General features: G+C 36.9%; 1 protein-coding gene across 5 annotated transcripts in view; it reads left to right on the top strand.

Moving 5' to 3' along the window:
- SLX4IP (SLX4 interacting protein) overlaps positions 1 to 17,444 on the top strand; it is a 74,650-nt gene extending 57,206 nt beyond the window's left edge. For all 5 annotated transcript variants that reach the window (XM_014966310.1, XM_014966314.1, XM_014966313.1 and 2 more), the window contains 3 exons: positions 1,008 to 1,096; positions 14,022 to 14,131; positions 15,644 to 17,444. In XM_014966310.1, the coding sequence (XP_014821796.1) occupies positions 1,008 to 1,096; positions 14,022 to 14,131; positions 15,644 to 16,454 (1,010 nt within the window). In that variant the 3' untranslated portion in view covers positions 16,455 to 17,444. The remainder of the gene's footprint in view (positions 1 to 1,007; positions 1,097 to 14,021; positions 14,132 to 15,643) is intronic.
- Positions 17,445 to 17,864: the final 420 nt, after the last annotated feature.

Raw genomic sequence — 17,864 nt, forward strand, 5'->3', positions numbered from 1 at the left:
TCAGGTCTTGAGGATACAAGCAGAGAAGCGATAGTCTGGACATAAGGCACAGCAGGAATACTACTTTGGACACAGTTTTGCTAACGGAGTTGATATTTCTGCAAGGATTATGAAAGGCTCATATTCATTAGTAAGTTGTAGTAGCTTAGAAAGCTGTTGTGCCAATACAGATGCATCTGAGGTCTCTGTGTATGGCAAATGCAAGGTAATCTGTTTCAACATCTCCATCATTGATTGTAATGGCTCTAGAGTTGCTGTGGTACACACTTTTTATAAAGCCAAACCAAAGCAAGAACCAACAACAAAAAAAATCTGATCTGCAAATATGAAGATATTAATCTGGAAATAATCTGATATATAAAATAACAAAATATTCAGCTGTGATTTTTTTCACAGCATTGCTAATGCTTTGTCTGGTCTATTCTAATCTGAAAATCCTTCCATTTTTAATTCTTTTTAAATAGGAACTCTGTCATGTTCACAACAAACCATGTTATCTTGAGTAAAATATGTATTTCAGTAGTAGTTAACTAATTTTTTTAATGACTTCAAAAATCACTGTAGTCAGAGTTTGAAACATTTAGCCTTATGATGAGTTTTTATGACTGAATGTGTTGTGATGTATTACAAACATGAATTACAGCTTTTGTGATGAAAAGACTCATCACCAGAATAGCACAGAATAAATGGTTGTTAAGTGGTTCTGTCTGGTATATTTGTCCAGAGGTGCAGGTGAACTAATTTGCAGCCATGACTATCCTCTTGGGAACTAAAATTATTCTGACTTACTGATTTTTTTTTGGATGGTTTAAAAAACCAAAACAAAAGGAGGCATATGATGTTGAAGAGAGTAGGTAAGAAACTAGTAGAGTATCTGGAGTGAGTTAGTGTGCAATTTAAAAATAATTTTTTTTTGTTTACTAAAATAACATGTATATATGTTGTCATGTGTGGTTTTCAGCATGCATATAATTTTTGTAATCTTCTTTTCAATTTTTTTTATGTAGAGCTACGTGTGTTTCCAGAAAGATTTATAGTTTGTGTCAGTAAACTTGAATGTGATCCAAGCGCTTGGATATGTGAAAATGGTGTATTGGTATGTACAAAACTGTTCTGTAAATTTCCTGCTTTATTTTATAGTAGTAAGATGAATGTTTATATATAGATGTAGTTATTAACATATTTGTGACTGTTGTCTTGGAAACAGAAAATCACATTAACAGTTGCACCCAAGTATTCAAAAAGAGATCCTTAAGTGACTCTGAAACAGACGAAAATGGTAATTTTTGGAAACTCAGCATTTTCTGAACCATATAAGCCTCATAGAAAAAGACCACATATTTAGAAAGCTAAGTATAATTTTAGCACCTTGTTTTAAGGATCTTTTTTATTCCTTTGTATTTTGTCTGTGTAAAGTTTTACTTTCCAAAATTATAGCGGCAAAGTTTTTAATGTCCCTGGGTTTCTTCTATATTTTCTTAGCATTTGTTCTGCCAAACAAATAGACAAGTGCTAAACCTGCTGGGGAAAAAAACCAAACCAACAGAAATAAACACACACCCCCCCCCCAAAATCCGAAACAAATATTTATGGAGAAAAAGGCACTGGTGTGTAGTAAAATGCCATAAAAATTTCTACTTAAATATTTCATCCTGAAGGTTTCATCAGTGTCAAAGGCTTATAAATGTTATGCTGCGGTTAACTGCTGAGTGTCTCAGGAGAGCTCACATTGACCCAGGTGGCTGCTACATGGCAGGCGGTCCCTTCTGTGCTCACAGTAAGGGTCAGAATTACATGCTGAGGTCTATGTGTATTTTAGTACTTTATTTTAGATGTATTAAAGTACATTTGACCCTTGAAAAAAAAGGTTTTTTCCAGTCATTCAACTTATTTCTTTAATATCAAGCAAGGTGTTTTTATTTATTAGTGCAGTTTTATTATCTTTATTCCTACATTAGTAAGTATTCTTAAATGTCAAAAGATCAAGCAAATGTTTTTCTCTCTCTCAGAAAAAAGAAATTAACTGCTTTAGAAGTACTTTACTACACTGAAAATCATTACTTTCTCAGCGTTGTCTTGAAAACTACTTAGATGCTTTAAGTAGAAAATCCTGTCTCTGCATTTTTACTGAGAAATAATTATCTTTTTTTTTTCTTGCTTAAGTATCTCTTATGAGATATCTGATTCCCCCATTTGGTATTTTTAATCTTCCATAAGAGATGAGAAGTTCGCTTTAGTTTCTTTCACATGATTCTGCATAGTAAAAAGGCGGCAAATGAAAAATATATTATGGACTTCAGGTTGACTGTTTCAAACCTTGATCTTTGTCTATGGAAACTCATTGTTGTTGAAAAGGGGAGTTTAAACATTTTAATATTTTAAAATAAATAAATCTCTTAGTGGGATCATGACCTAAGCAATAATAAAGTCTTGGGAGTTTGCTTTACTTGCAGATGCAATATGTGCACAGAACTGTCTGGAACAGTCAGTGTACTATATTGGTAGGAGAGAATATGAAAAAGTTATCCCTAAGCCATCTTTCCTGATTTGAAGAACAAGCAAGATGTGAACAGATGCTCAGGAAATGTTTTGGAGTATCTTTTTAATTCTTGCCACTCTACATTAAAAGGTCCACTCCAAACTGTTTTGTTGATCCAGAATTTCTACCGCATGTTAGTACCGGCTTTATCATACACTCCAGCTCAGTACTTTGCCAAACTAGAGGAGTGTTTGATTGCCACTGAGAGGTAATTTCAAGTTTTTGGCACTCCAGAAGGAAAGGCTAAGGATCTGTGCTTTGTGTGTGTACTTTTCTCTAGGCAATTTAGCAGTGAGTATGCTTGAACTCCAAACTAGACTACAAAAGACCACCCAGAAGACCTTTCTGTTGATATACTCCAGTGTATTCTGTCATGGGCTAAAAATGAGGCTTATGTTTTGTTTTCCTCTGTCTGTTGTTTAGGTTTGAATAATTTCATAATGTTGCATGCAAGTTCTTTTAAATGTTTAATCAGCTCATGCCCTTGGTTTTGAGGGCCTATCTGTGTTTTATAAAAGTAATTGAATATATGTTAATGGAAACTTTGTCACTTTTTCAACATTGCTTAATGTCTTTGTGATTGACTTAGTCAAGACTTAACAGTTTTTTGTTTTGTTTTGTTTTTTTTAAACTGCTTTTATGTTGTTTTACAGCTTGGGTCAAGCTTTCATTCCTTGGCTCTGTCAAGACAAGTCAGGCTCAATGCCCTGCTTTCCCATTACTTGGAACTGGTTTTATGTCAGCCTGATACAGATACATATCTTTAGTTCATTGCAACTCTCTCTTTCTTCACCAATCTTCAGCACTTTATTCTTTGCATTTTCACTGCCTTTTACAGGTATTCTCTGTATCTCTGAAATAGACTGAGATTGAACCAAGAGTTTCAAGGGATGTAGCCAGATATGAAATGAAATACTTATGTCCTACGTCTTAGGAAAGATCATAATTAGATTTCTTTTGAGTTATTCACAAGCACAAACCTTAGCATCGATTGCTGAGAGAAGCAATTTGAAGCCTTCTGTGATGCATCTTGAAAGACCAAGGAAAAGGTGGTTTAGGCAGCCTCTCAAATTAACTTTAAGCATAAACTAATAAAGGATTTGAGAGCACTTCTAAAGGGTAGAGCTGAAATAAAATTGAAAAAAATCTACTGATAGGTAATTTTCTGTGTTCTAAAATCTATTTAGAAACAGGTGCTCCTGTGGTCATATCTAAAAATCAGGCTACAGGCAGTAATAATAATTTTGGAAGAAGAGAAGTCTCTTAAAGAATCTGTTGAAGAACTTGCTGTATTACAGAAACAATACAGCAAGTTATTAAAAATGCATAAGGAAATTGGAAGTTTCAAGGAAAAGATGGAAGAATAGCTTGGCTGATTAATGCTGAGTTTAAACATAAAACCATTGTTTCCTGTTTTGCCAAACTATGTTTGTAATCTTTAATAGTTTTATCTTGAAAAAGAAGACAGTTTTGGGAACATGGCAAAAGAGGAAACCCAAGGCAATGTGTAAGAGCTCTGGAGAGATTAGTCATCTTTTGTCAATGACGACATTTTCTTGATGATTATTATGTACAGAGCTAAAATGGAAAGTTGAAAACAGGTTATCTGAAGAAACAGTGGAAATGGAAATGGGTGGAAGGCTTATTGGAGGCTTGTGAGCATTTGAAAATATGCTAACAATGGAGTATTCATTGATAAAGCATCGGCTTTATACTAGAGTCTATGAGAGGAAGCAGTTATAGGGAAAGCGTGAGGGAAGTTAAGCTGATGATGATATTAAAGTGGAAATATGAAGTCATAATTCATATGAAGTCAGAAACGAAAACGGGCATTAGGAGAGCCTGTCTTGATTTAAAAGATCTCAAAGTTTCCACTGAGCGTTGTTAAGTTACATAGAATATTTTACCAGAAAAAAAAAGATTATTTTCCAAACAGGATATTACTCTCTTAAAGGAAAAAAAAAACACCTACGTAGGTATGTAAGGAGGAGAAAAATGCTTAAGATATGGCCTCTGCTTATTAAATCCCCAACAGAGAAATGAAAACAAACAATTTAATCATCTTTATACATGTCTGATTTTATAAATCATGTCATTGTAGCATACTTCAGGTACCTTAGACAGTTCTCATTCTTAAAACTCGTGTTGTAAGAGCATCAGTGACAGGATGTGCTTGGATTTTGATTATGCTGGGAAGAGGCTTCTGGTTCTTTCATGAAAACATACACTTAGCTGTAATTAACAGGTGACTTAACAATAGAGTATATGTTGCTAGAATAGCATGTCTACTGGAAGGTAGAATGAAAACTTTTCAGATAGCAGCAATTTGTAAAGATTAGTAGAAGACTTTGTGTGGAGTTTAGTTATCTTAAATACTTTGAAGACTATTGTTAAGTGATATCAGATTGGGTAGGGGAAGAAGGAAATGCTGTGAAATACAATTGCACAATTCACACTCTGTGAGTGCTAATCTTGGCATGGAACTATGTGTGTGTATATATATATCTATAAAAACGATCACAGTTAAACTACTGTAATAGTGGGCTACTACTGAAAAGGTCAGTCCACATCCCCTCTAGTTCCAGCTATATATTCTTTTCCTTTCTGGTTACAAAGGACCAAGTGATTCTTCAGTTGAGAATGAATTAGTTCATTGACTTGATCCAGCAGAAAACTATTTGTTTGTGAAGTTTCTCGGGTTTTTTATTGGAGGATTAGTTTTCTGTCATGTCAGTTCACTGAACCAACTCATCCTGTACCCATGCAGTTGCCAAGTGTGACACAAAAAATGTTGCAGGAGCATGCAGCCAGGATTTGGATGAAGTGAGCAGAACCACTCCTTTAGGTCACAGCTGATAGTTCCCCTGGTTTGGAAGCAGCATCCAAAACACACGTTCTTGTTACATTTGTTGTACGATGGCTTTTGATTTCATTATAATTTTTAAATTTCATAAAATCTAGTTTTTCATGTGATTTCAGATAATGTACTTAATTCTTTTAACTTGATATCAAGTTAATAGTGATATTAAGTTAATAATTAACTTGGTATTAACTACTATTAAGCTGTAGTTTGGTAACTGTGCAGTGTTCACTTCTTTTTTCAAAAACATAGAGAGGAGAAACTGCAGACTAATGAACCCTGTAGTTTCCTATATACCACAGAGTGGAAAAGACCAAAGAACTGCTTTTGTCTTTGGTGAGTTTTCTCTTTTGACGCTTAAAGCTTTTTTCTACTCATCCTTCATATTCTGCTCGAGCCGATGTAAGATTGATGGTACTGAAACATGCAGTCCCTCCCGCCTGCTCTTCTCTTGGCCATGCATTCTTGTCCTCAGTGTCTGTCAGTGCTGGCATGTGTGGCGAGCTGGGTTAATTCATTGATCCCTCTGAAAACAAAGGTTGTTTTTTTTTGTTTTGGAGGTTTTTGTTTGTGTGGTTAGCTTTCAGCTGGATCACTTAGGTCAGACTCTCACTGCATGGCTGCTAGTGTTGATACAGAGACTTGGCAGGACCATCTGTTGGGTAAGGGTGAGATTTCCCTTTCAGTATCAGGATAGCTTTAAATTAGCTTGCATCATAAAACTGCTCTCTGAGAAACTACATGGCAAAGTAATGATACGAACATCTTTGACTTGGTCGTAAAGAAGAATGCTTCAGCAGTTTTACAATATTCCCTTTTGTCCCAGCTGCCTGCCTCTTCTCCTTGGAGATTACCACTCCTATAGCTGAGTTTGCCAAAAGGGCTGTATGCCTGTATCTCATCTTGCTGCATATCACGGTCTTGTGGATTCATGCAAACCAAATTTCCCTGGATTTTAAGCTAGTGCCTTGAATTGCGGGTGGGAGCGGCTGGGGCATGTGTGTGCACTCTCTTCTGCCAACCCTGCAGTGGGGGTAGGAACCTCCTGCAGAAGGGGAGGGAGGATACCCGAGAGCAGTAATGCTGTGAGTTGCCTCAGTGAGATTTGTCTGAACTTGTCTTAGTTTCTTCTTATAGCTTACAAACTGACTGATTTATTTTCTGCATGGCAAAAGTTTAATAGCTGTCTGCTGTTTGTTATATTAATGATCCAGAGAAGTGGACGAATGATGAAATGAAAAATGAAATCTGACACAATTATTTCAATTAGTCAAGACTAGAGAAGGCTGTGGAGAATTTCAGAGAAACTTCTCAGAGCTGGGTAGAGGGTCATTAGGACTGTAAATGAAAATCATCTGTTGATAAATGCACAGCATTTTTACTGAAAAGAGCAATTACAGTGTTCATGCATACTGCTGAGTGAATTAACTGTATGATCTCTGGATAAAGGCCAAGAAATTGCTATAAATAACAGATTTGAAAATCTTTGTTCCGTAGCATTATTTGTCTGAAGAGCAGACAGAATATTAGAGTATATATGGAATGAAACAAAAATTAATACTTAAATTGTCTTAAAGCCAGTAAGTGAGTTGAATACATCTTCAATAAAAGATTGTGTGCTTCTCATTGTGCAAAGCCCAAGTGAAGGATAGCAGAAATGCAAAAGGTCCTGCAACTGCAGTATAAATGATTAAGCACATAAAATGGTTTCCATGTGAAGCAATCTTTAAAAAGTAGGGACAAATTGAGTAATCTTTTACTGATTTTGGTAGTTGCTTCTCATATGCGTGCTCCAGTTGATATAAATGTAACTACTTAGCAGCGTTCAGAAGATCTCATTTGTCAAAGTCTTGTGGTTATTTAAGATATTATCATCTGTCATCATCCCTTCACCTCCCTCATTTTCCTCTCCCCTCTCACTCTCTTGCTGTCACAGCTTATGCTGGTGGTTAATGCAGAGTTGAGCTGAGATTCTGGAATTTGCCTGAATTATGTTCTTTCCTCTCTGCAGGCTTTGAGAGGACAGGCACCTCCAGCAAAGGTGCAGGGTGGAAGGCTGGCAGTAATAATCTACAGTGAGCTAAAGTTTTTATTTAGCTCCTGTGCATCTGTGAGACTTTGATGACTCTAGGAATTAAAAATATTTAAATTACTTCAGGTTTTGATAATAATTCTCTGTATTTCTGTTGGGCAAAGAATATTTGACAGATTTTTTTTTTTTAATTGTTTTAAAGAGCAATCTGTTCTTCAGTCTTCAGCAGAAATTGGTTATGACTAGTAGGAATTTCATAACTTGACTGAACAGTAAGCTGAAATATGTGATGGCAAAGTTCACGAGAGGATTTTTTAACAATTTGTAATGAAATTATTTGGAGGGACACATCCCCAGTGTGAGCTCAGAAATCTTGGGGGCTTTAGGAGTAGTGGTCTCTGTTTTGGAAACCAAGCTAAAACATTGACTAAATTGTTAAAGAGTAATTATCTCCTGGGCTGTGTAGTTCTGTCTAATTAACATATTTTGCTTCTGTATAACCAGCAAGATCAAGAGTATTAGTTATTCTTTCCAAGATCTCCTACAGTTGTTAAACACTGTTGTAATTGTTTAAAGAGAACAGTTGTTATTTAAAATTGACGTATTCTTTTCCGTATTTTTTTTTCTGCAAGAATTGAAGGATTAAGTATATGAATCATGTTGTTGTATACATCATTTACTCTAAATAGTATTCTGTTATGTCATATAGCCCATGCTGTATCTGGAAGGATAAAAAGAAAGTTACTTTAGTATTACTAGTTCAGACATCTGTACTGGCTGACTCTGATAACCCATTTAGATTGGAAGGCAGACAGAGGATCCTCATGTCGGACTGTTAGAAGCTGTAGTACAGGATACCAGGAGTGCCTTGCTATTTCAGACACTCATGTGACAATTGAGTCGTAGGTTCCTTCCCTCATGGTTTGTAAGATGGGGAAAGGGGTCAAGCTCCACAAAAAATTGCTATCTTCTTAATTTGTAAAAAAAGTCTTCAAGTCTTTAAAGTATATCTTGCATGCATGTCCTCTTTTCTAATTACTGGAGGCAGGAACCTTAAAAGGAAAGGCTAGCTAAAGATGCATGCTTCCAAGACATTGGTTTTCTTAAAAAAATAAAATTCAGCATTAGTACACTTTACATTTTTTGTCAGTGTCATTGAGAGGAGTTATTTTGGTTGAAAAACTATTGTCTCTTCCTCCATTTCTTATCAGTGGACACTTTCTCTGAAGATAGAATCTGAGTCTTGTAGCATCAGTATATAAAATCAGAATGATTAATAGCTCAATTACTTCACATTAATTTTGACGCTTTTTGCCTTCAAGCACATACACAGAGCATGTATCACGTGCTTCTCTGTATGTAAATAAATAGTTTGTTTCAGAAGCACCTTCTGTGGCTTTAGACAGTGTTACGTATGTTCTTGCTATCTGTGTTACAGATGTGCATCAATTTTTAAAACGCCCCCCATGTAACTTATTTGTTTTATGCCATTTACAGCTTATTAGTAATTTTTCTATTTATTTTCCGTTACCTAGCAAACACAAATCTGGATAACTCTGAATTTCCTACGTTCAGAATAGCCTGGGATTCCTGCTAGATGTAAAATACAATTAAATTCCAAACAAAAGACTTCAAATGCAAGAAGGCATTTTCCTCACAGAAGTCATATGCTTTAAGGTAATCTGATGATGCTTTGGGGACCTTTGGAGAGTTTGGAATTGCCAGGACTTATGTATAGAGTGCGAAACCTGAGTTCACACCTTGTATTTTGAGAAAGTGGAATGTGCATCCCAGGGACTTGTAACAGATTGGGCCAGCTCTTGGGCTAAATAGTACAGACAATAGGGATTCTAGACAAGCAAAAACATAATAGTTAAGATCCACGGTGTCAAATCAAAATGAATTTTGGTAGCAGATACTGAAGACTGTACTGATCCAGCATTTAGATTTTGCTTTCTGTGCTAGGACAGAGGCAGGTTGTACAGTTCTGCTCCTCATGGGAGAGATGCAATTTTCTCTGGTTCTTTCCTCAATTTCAATCTTGGAAAGAATGGATTTTTTAAAACCACCAGCATTCCTTAAAAATACCTATTTCAAATGGAAAATCAGTACTCCCATACATAACATGGAATGATCCTTAATGTTTTTTTACTGGAACTTACTGACATATACAGCAGGACAGTCCATTTTAAAATGTAGAGCAATGTTCTACAAGTCCACTCAAAGAACTGTATTTCATGTTGAGAATAACATGCATTTCCGTACTTGGAAAACTTTTGTGAATGTTTTATAATGTGGTAGGAGTTGATAAATAGAATTGCTAAGACAGATGCATCACTACATTGGCAAAGCTGAAAAATTTGCATCATGAAATTGTGGGTAGCTTTTCCTTCATGTGGGATGGGAGAGTGCAGAAGACTAGACCCAAAGTCCTGTGTCTGTCAATTTTCTATCAGTTAGATGATAGTATCTGATCCATCCTTCACTGGCAAGCCTCCGCACTTGCTTTAGGAGCCCTTTTCTGTTTATCAGATTGGGAAAGTCCTGTCTGACCTCTCTGATCTGCCAATCATCTATTAGAAATGTTCTGAGCCCTAGAGGTTATCTTAGATGGTTGAGCTCATGATACTGCTTAGAGTGACATTAAGAGGAAATCATGAAATTGCAAGCTCACGTAAAGCTCACCTAAATAACTGTTTCTGTCCGATTCCTTTTACTAGTTATAATTTTAGTCACTTGTGTGTGCCTACTATAATACTTTATTTCATTGCTTCATCTACATGATTATATTCGGAGTCTCCTTCTGTACAGCGCATGATGCTAAATGTGATTTATTGGACCCATTGATGTTTTCTATTAAGTGTTTTTTGATGAGCAAGTTGAGCCGCATTGATAAATGCAATTCCGAAACAATGTGTGGCTTTTTATTCTGTTTTTTGAGTTTGGTTTTGTTTTGGTTTTTGTTGTTAACCAGACACGATACTTAATTATCCCTTAATGTTACTGCATTGGTACACAAGCATGTGCAACTGTTATCCTGAGCGTAGTAAGAGACAACTAGAAAGTATGAAACCATATGAGAGGCAGGAAGGGGGGCAGTGTTCACTTGAGAAATCTTTCTTTCAGCCCTGCATTCCAAACCCTAGACTGAAAAAAAAAAAATATCAGTATTTGTATGAGTATTATTGTCAGGCTGAAAAGGCCAAACCTTTCACTCTTCTTCAGTTGTAGAGTTGTAAGGATTCTTCACAAATGCACATCCATGAGCAGTTCTTTTTCAGGTATTTAATGCTGTATTGCTGAATCCATCTGCCCTGGAGAGATCTGCAGATGGCAGTCACCACTTTTATATTTTTGAGCATTTCTTCTTCATTTTGAGTGAGATAGTAAGTTGAGTAAGAGAGTGAAAGAATTTTCAATTTGATGAGCCTTAAAGCAAGTAAAGCGTGCCTAATGGTCATGTTTCTCTGTAGGTCTTAATGGAGGGTTTTTTTTTCCCCAGACATCTCTTTGGATAAATGCTAGGGATCTTAAAATCAGGTTTTGAGAGGCCAGTGTTATGAGCAGGTAAGGTAGCAAGACCCTGTAAGCTTCATTTCTTCAGGCCCTTCTTTGCCGAGTTTTAGTGACAAAAAGGAGTGAGCTTACCCTAGGATTTTAAGAGCACATATTTCTAATAGAACTTGGCAGTTCAAGGGCTAAAGAAGCATTTTAATCTTTTGTGCCCACCCAGTCTCCATACAAATGTAAATATGTCTGTCTTTAACAATTTGCCAAGAAATGTGGTTTTAATTTGTTAGCAGCCGTCCCACTCCCTGCAGCTCTTTCAGAGTCAAGTCACAAGTCTGGCGGTGCTTTGACGTTTTTCTCTGTCATGGTGTCATTGTTTATATGATGTCTGCTTCTGCTGTCCTCCTTTTTATGCCTGGAATATTTTTCTTTAATTATTTCACTGCCTAAAAGGAATTTGGGATTACTAGACAGGATGAGAGCAGATTAGCTTTTTTTCTTTCTTTAACAAGTCCTGAAGTTCCCATAGGAAATAAATAGTATTCCCAAAACAGACAGTGTTTTTTATTTTTTTTTAATTAACTAAAATTATTAAGTCTAATAAAGAAAATAAAGGAAGTATCACCAATAATGGCTGAGTGTCTTAGTAGTATATGGAGTGCCCATTGTTGTTATTTATGACTCTCTCTGCCTTCTATTGTGGACTTATTCCAGCCTTAGGGAGTTTACATCACTCCTAATAGCAAAAGGCTCTCTGGTTCCCACAGAGTCTTTCAAAGACTGACTCATATGCCTTATGTTAATTGTTCAGCTCTCAAAATACAGCACTTACAGGGTGTGGTTCCAAGGGGAAAATCTACTGTACTTAGAGGGCATGTTCAGAAGTGTTTCACATATAAATCATTCTGATTTTTAATTTTTTTAATGCCTTAACCCTTTTCTGTCACTGCTTTATGTGATAAGTTATTTGAAAACAAAATAAAAGGTTGACAATGGCACAGTGAGGGAATGTGTTAGTCCTTCAGCTCTGGACCATTGACTCCAGTCTGACTCAACTCACAAGTGACGTGGCTTCATCATCTTTGCCTCTCTCCAGGGTCTGCTCTTCACACCGTGGCGTGACGATACACTCCAAGCAATGAACGTGCACTGTTTATAATCAGATGCAAGTTAGAACTGGGGTTTATTGCTTATCTGCAGTAGTGATTACGTGCGGGCAGGAACTGTCCCCAGTCCTCCTGTGGGTTTTGTACAAAGTGGTACTTTCCACGCGTTGCTCACCACATCTACAAGGATTGCTTGTAGGATTGTAGTGGACTGGCGATCCTGTCACGGTCTGCTGTGTCAAGGACTGAAGAAGATTTAATAGAATTAGCCTTACCAGTTACCATAAAGCATAAATTCAGATGCTTCTGCTTGTGCTGCTGTTTTCTGGCTAAGTAAGAGTGCTCTCCAGCTGCTTTGATGCAGCATGATTGTGCAAGATCCTCCAGCCTGCGTTGTGTTAGTGTTACTGGAAATCAGAATAGTTTCTACAGACTTTACAGTTAAGAGTACGGCTTCTTTTAAAATAGCAAAGCTCTTGAATATCTTAATAATATTCCCTTCTTTAATAGTTTACAAAATATGAAAATGTATTTAGTCAAATTAGGAGAGTCCATACCTCTAACAAGAATAGAAGGAGCAATTAATCCCTCAGATTAAACTAGTTAGGCTTGATTTCTGAGATTGAAATCACATTGCATGTATGTCTCGTGTCTTCTGCCTGCTGTAAACACACGTGTTGCACCATTAGTGGACAGAGCTTCATGCATCTAGCAATACACACAAACACGTTTGTGTAATTTGCCTCCAAAAGGAAGGCTCCACACAGCTATAGTTTTTTAAACTGTCAGAATGACTTTATTTCTCTGCCTGGCTACCCTCTTTCTGCTTACAAAATAGAAAGTTATTTTCACTGGCTTATTCTTCTGGAAAGAGTGGTGAGGTTTACCCTCTCTCCGTTAAAATAGGAATAAAAATTAAAATGGGCAGGACTTAATCCCCTGTAGGTGACAGGTTCCTGAGCGGTCATGTACACGCTTTGGCCTTGCTCCTCCACAGTCCTCCTCTACTTTCTTCAGTTCTTTCATACTGCCCAGCTCCAGTGTGCTGGCTTCATAGTGCAGAGCAAGAAACTGTATGAATAAGCACTCCCTGCGTTTGATGAGCCCTGATCAGAAGTTGCATCATGCAGGCTGATGAAGAAAAATGCTACCAAATAAAAGGAGACGCACAAAGCATCTTCTCTTCTTGACTTTGCCACGTTTTTTTCTCTCCTTTCCGTAGCCTCAGAGATAATGCTTTTTTGAAGTATGTGGTAGTTAATAGCGAAGTCAGTAAATGGCTCTTCTCTCATTGAGATTGTTTCCTTGTGAAAGGAAATGCTCACAGCTTGAAGAAAAAGAGCATTTTCCTTCCCTCCCTCTCGCCCCAATCTCGTATTATATAAAACCATGGTGCTGCTGTTAGCTGAGACCAGAAAGAATTCCCTTGTTGTCCTGTGGTAGCCAACTTCTACAAGCTGTGAGCGTTTGAATGTTAGTATTAAAAGTTTTAACCCTTGCCTTCTTATATGAGCAAATAACGCTCTGTATATTTTTTTGTAAGTATGGAAAATTATGGGAATTCTTCTGAGAATAAGTGTATAGACCACTGCGCCAGTCAGTCTCTTCAGAAAAAAACCTGACAAACATGCTCCTGTCTGCAAGAGAGATTCCTGGCATTTGTCACAGTTTGAGCCACAAAGATGTCAAATATTTGCCAACAGTTTCCTCAGACGGTTTGGAAAGCTACATCCTTTACATTGCAGCCTTGTTTGTTTGCGGTATATTTTAGCATATGAAATATGTTCGTTGGGAGTCTGAAAGGGGAGGGAACTGACTAGACTACCAAATATTAAAAGATTAAAAATAATTCTGTTTCTCTTAGACTGCTCAGATCAAAATAATAAAGAACATCTGTAAGTCTTAGTATTAGAAATGGAGTCTTATGTTGAATAATAGCTTGATGTTTTAAACCTGTATTTTCTTTTGGAGCAGAAAGAAGAACTTTCCAATGGGACGTCTGAATATTTTACGGAGTCTGCTGAGAACAAGAAGCTTAAGATTAGTCTGAATGAGCAGACAAAGCACGACATCTTGAAAGAAATGTATGTAACTATTCTTTCTAAGGCGTTAAATTTGTAATCTGGTAAAATTTTGCTAAATAGAATCTAGCCCATGTAATAAAATTTCAAATAATATAAACTCCTTTATGAAAGATTATTTTAAATTACTAAGAAACTACTTAGTGTAGCATAGTTTATTTACTCTAGTGTGGATATGATCATCATTGTTTTGTACATCATTGTTTTGTACATCAATGTTTTGTACAGCATGTAAAAAGCTATTACAATCCACATCTTGCATAGCACTAGGCAGAGTAAAAACAGGGTGTTTTTTCCTTGAATGAAGCTCTGAGCCAAAATAAACGTGATGTTAGAATCTGGTGAAAAACACCAGATTTTGTTCATTTTGAGAGACTGCAGTGTACCGCTGTACTAGTCTGGATCTTTGGTCACAATTAAAGTGTGTCCCTCATGTAGTGCATGGAGAGGGTTAGTTGGTCAGCTGAACATTTCACTGGCCCTCTGCTGTACGAGGATGCCATTCTTACTTGTGCAAGCTGCCAGTAGCCCCAAATCAAGTGTGGAATTGGGGATTTGCTGTGAGCCCTGGCAACTTTCCTTTTTACCTGTGTTGTCTCATCTGTATTGTCTTTAGAAATGAGATTAGATTTGGAGGTACGCCGCCTCTACCTATTTTGAGGAGACCCCTTTCTGAAGAGTTAGATATGCTGACCTGGGAACTGCTTGGCATCAGCAGAGCAGCAGTCTCAGCATGGGACAATCTATAGCAGTATCTTCAGACTCAAAGTCTTACATGGGCAGCTACAATACTTGTGGATAAAGTTCATTTTACAGCCTATGTGAAATCTAAATTTCTAGGTAACACACTGCTGAGGAGTGTTTATGTACTGACACTCCATCATGTCCCTTGTGATTCCTATTCCTTTAGAATATCATCTATTTGCATTACCTAAGTCCTTCCCAGATGAATGGGCTTGATATTAGATGAGTAGTGGTTAACTTTAAAGTAATGCTTTGAAATGTCCTGGGAAAAATTCCAGAGGAACATTCTAAAATAGAGATTAGAAACTCTCACACAGACACACACACGCTGGCTCTCCGTGCCTGCCCCCCTCTCTTCTTTAGATACACATTATGCATGTGAATATATGGGAATGGTTTGAAATCATTTAGGCATTTATGAAATACTATTTTATCTAGGCTGTTTGGGAAGGAATTCAATATACTTATGCAGTGTTGACCTTTAACATCTGTAATGAATCCAGTTCTGCCTCTTGGAATAGAATGAGAACTCCTTAATGGCTTAGTCATTAATAAATAGGGTTCCCCTAGTGCACTGGAAAATCAGATGGATAGCACTTGATATTACCCATGCTAGACAAACATTACTGCTTGTCAACGTGATATACAGGGCTTTTTTCTGCATTCAGAAAGAGGGTTGCCCTGGTGGTGTTTCAGAGTTTATAAGAAGGGAGGATTGAGGCAGTGAAGATTCTTTATTTAATTTAAAAACAAAATTATTTTTTATTGCAGTGTGAAAAGGACAAAACCAAGGAAATGTAGCACAAGCAAACCTCAAATCAGCAAGGACCCCAAGAAAGTGTATCTTGGCTCAGTGGACTCACAGACAGGGAACAGAAAGAACGACTGTCAAACATCTCTCAGTCCTCAATCTGAAGTGAAATGTAGGAGTACAGGACAGCTAAAGGACTGCATAACTACAGCTGAGAGCAGCTTGGAGCTTCCTGTTTTAGAGCTGGAAAATCATGTTAATCGGAGACAGCCAGATGATGTTAGCAGCCAGCAAAAACCTCACTCTGTGGAGTGGTTGAAGTCAAGTCTTCTAAGCGAGAACCCCCCTTGTAGCTATGAGTCAGCACTGCTAGGTCCAAAACAAAGTCAAAAAGTGACCAAAACACAGGCTCAACAAAAGAGCTGTGCTTCAGAAGAAAACTTCTGGAAAAAAGTGTCCTCTGAAGGGGCTTCTTTAATTCCTAGCGATACAGAAATGAGTAAATACAGTGATGATTGTTTAGGTCCATTCCTGGAGGAGAAGACCCCGCTTGATTCGAGATTGTTTTCTAAACAAAACATGATAAAGAGTACCACGTCTGATGAGGAGTCACTAACTTTGGGAAAAAACCTCTCCCGGCCCCTTTCTGAGAGGAACAATATTGTACAGACAAACAAAACTGAGCCAAGCACAACCATAGAAGAACTGCCTGGGATGCCATCATCTTGTTTAGAACTGCAGCCTGAGTCTTCAGAGAAGCTTGCCCAAAAAAGAAAAAAAGAAGTTGAAAATGGTCTCAGGAAGTTAAAACTGCGAAGGCTTAAGAAGTAATAGAGTCTGAAATATTACCTTGATGGCATGGATGGACAGCCAAATTTGTGTTTGGAAAGTATATGCAAAAAGTAGGGAGCAAATAAAAATATTGAACAATAATAAAAATGCAAAGGCAAAATTAGATAAAACTTTTTAAGGAAATTCAGTCAACTAGAGTATCTTAGTCATTTAGAACTGTAATGAAGGTAATTCTGTCAAGTCTTTTGCAATTAGTGATAAATATTGTACGAACTAGTGTAATATTTATAGAAAGAAAAATTTCTTATAAAATTATATTTATTAAGCAAGATTTTAGATCTATCTATGTTTTAGTACCATTAAAAAGTCACATCAGCTGATGACAGCAAAAGTTAAAACTGCTTTCATGATCTGTTAGCAGCTGCAGTTATTCAGCGTTTGGCTTGTTTCTGAACCCGTAGTTTATTTTAATAAAAATTAATCCTTTCTTTCTCTGTGTTAGGAAGTTCATGGTTTATTCATATGATCTTTACAACAGTAAGGCAAACTGAGGTTATTTGAATAAATCTTTAACCAGGATTTAATGTTGCTGATAATTTGAGGCCCACCTTTTCAGTGAGGTTTCAAAATAACTATAGTTTGTGCTTGTGCAGTTTTGATGCACAACAAAACGAACAATACGCAGTATAACCAATGTGAACCTGTAACAACTAACCAGTCGTTAGCACAAGTGATCATGCATTCGGTCCTTGGAAAAAAGAATATTAGTTTTATATATATGTAGTCACCTGGATGTGCAATATTGCTGTTGGGGAAAGTTCCTCATCGTGCATTCATGTTTCAAAATCAGGCCTTTTAGTCTGCAATGACTGTTTTTCTGTTAGCGATACCCAAGTTATTTCCTATTTTCAGATAGAAATAGTATTTAATTGTAGTGCTTTTTAACCCTGCTTTTGTAACTTGTATACTAACGTGCTAAGGAAATGTAACCTTTTATTTCATGCTTATCTTTTTAAAATGTTTAAAATAAAATTATAAGCAATTTTCTTTCATCACTCTCTCAAAAACATCTTATGTGAAGCAATTTTGAAAAATCCTACTGACATACACTTATCAGTGTGGATATCCTCTTTTAGGTTAAGATGAAGCTGCCCATCCATAAGCATTAGGTTGGTGGTGTAATGCAGGTCCTTAGGAGAGTTAGCAGCTTAGCAGTTGACAGCAAGACGCTGCCAATGCAGCATCTTTCTGCTATAAACACTTCTGTTTTTGCGATAAATCAAAAACATTCTGCATGCCTGCTATAAGCCATTTTCTCTTTTTTCTTTCAGCCTGTTTGTGTGCTGTTTCTCACGGTGCTTTGCAGTAGTTAATGCTTACCAATCTTCAGGCTCTGCAAAAACGTCTTTCCTAATAACAAGCAAAACCGAGGCTGCAAATGAAGCTGGG

The sequence above is a fragment of the Calidris pugnax genome, unplaced genomic scaffold (genome assembly GCF_001431845.1).
Source record: "Calidris pugnax isolate Ruff unplaced genomic scaffold, ASM143184v1 scaffold31, whole genome shotgun sequence".
NCBI classification, from domain to species: domain Eukaryota; kingdom Metazoa; phylum Chordata; class Aves; order Charadriiformes; family Scolopacidae; genus Calidris; species Calidris pugnax.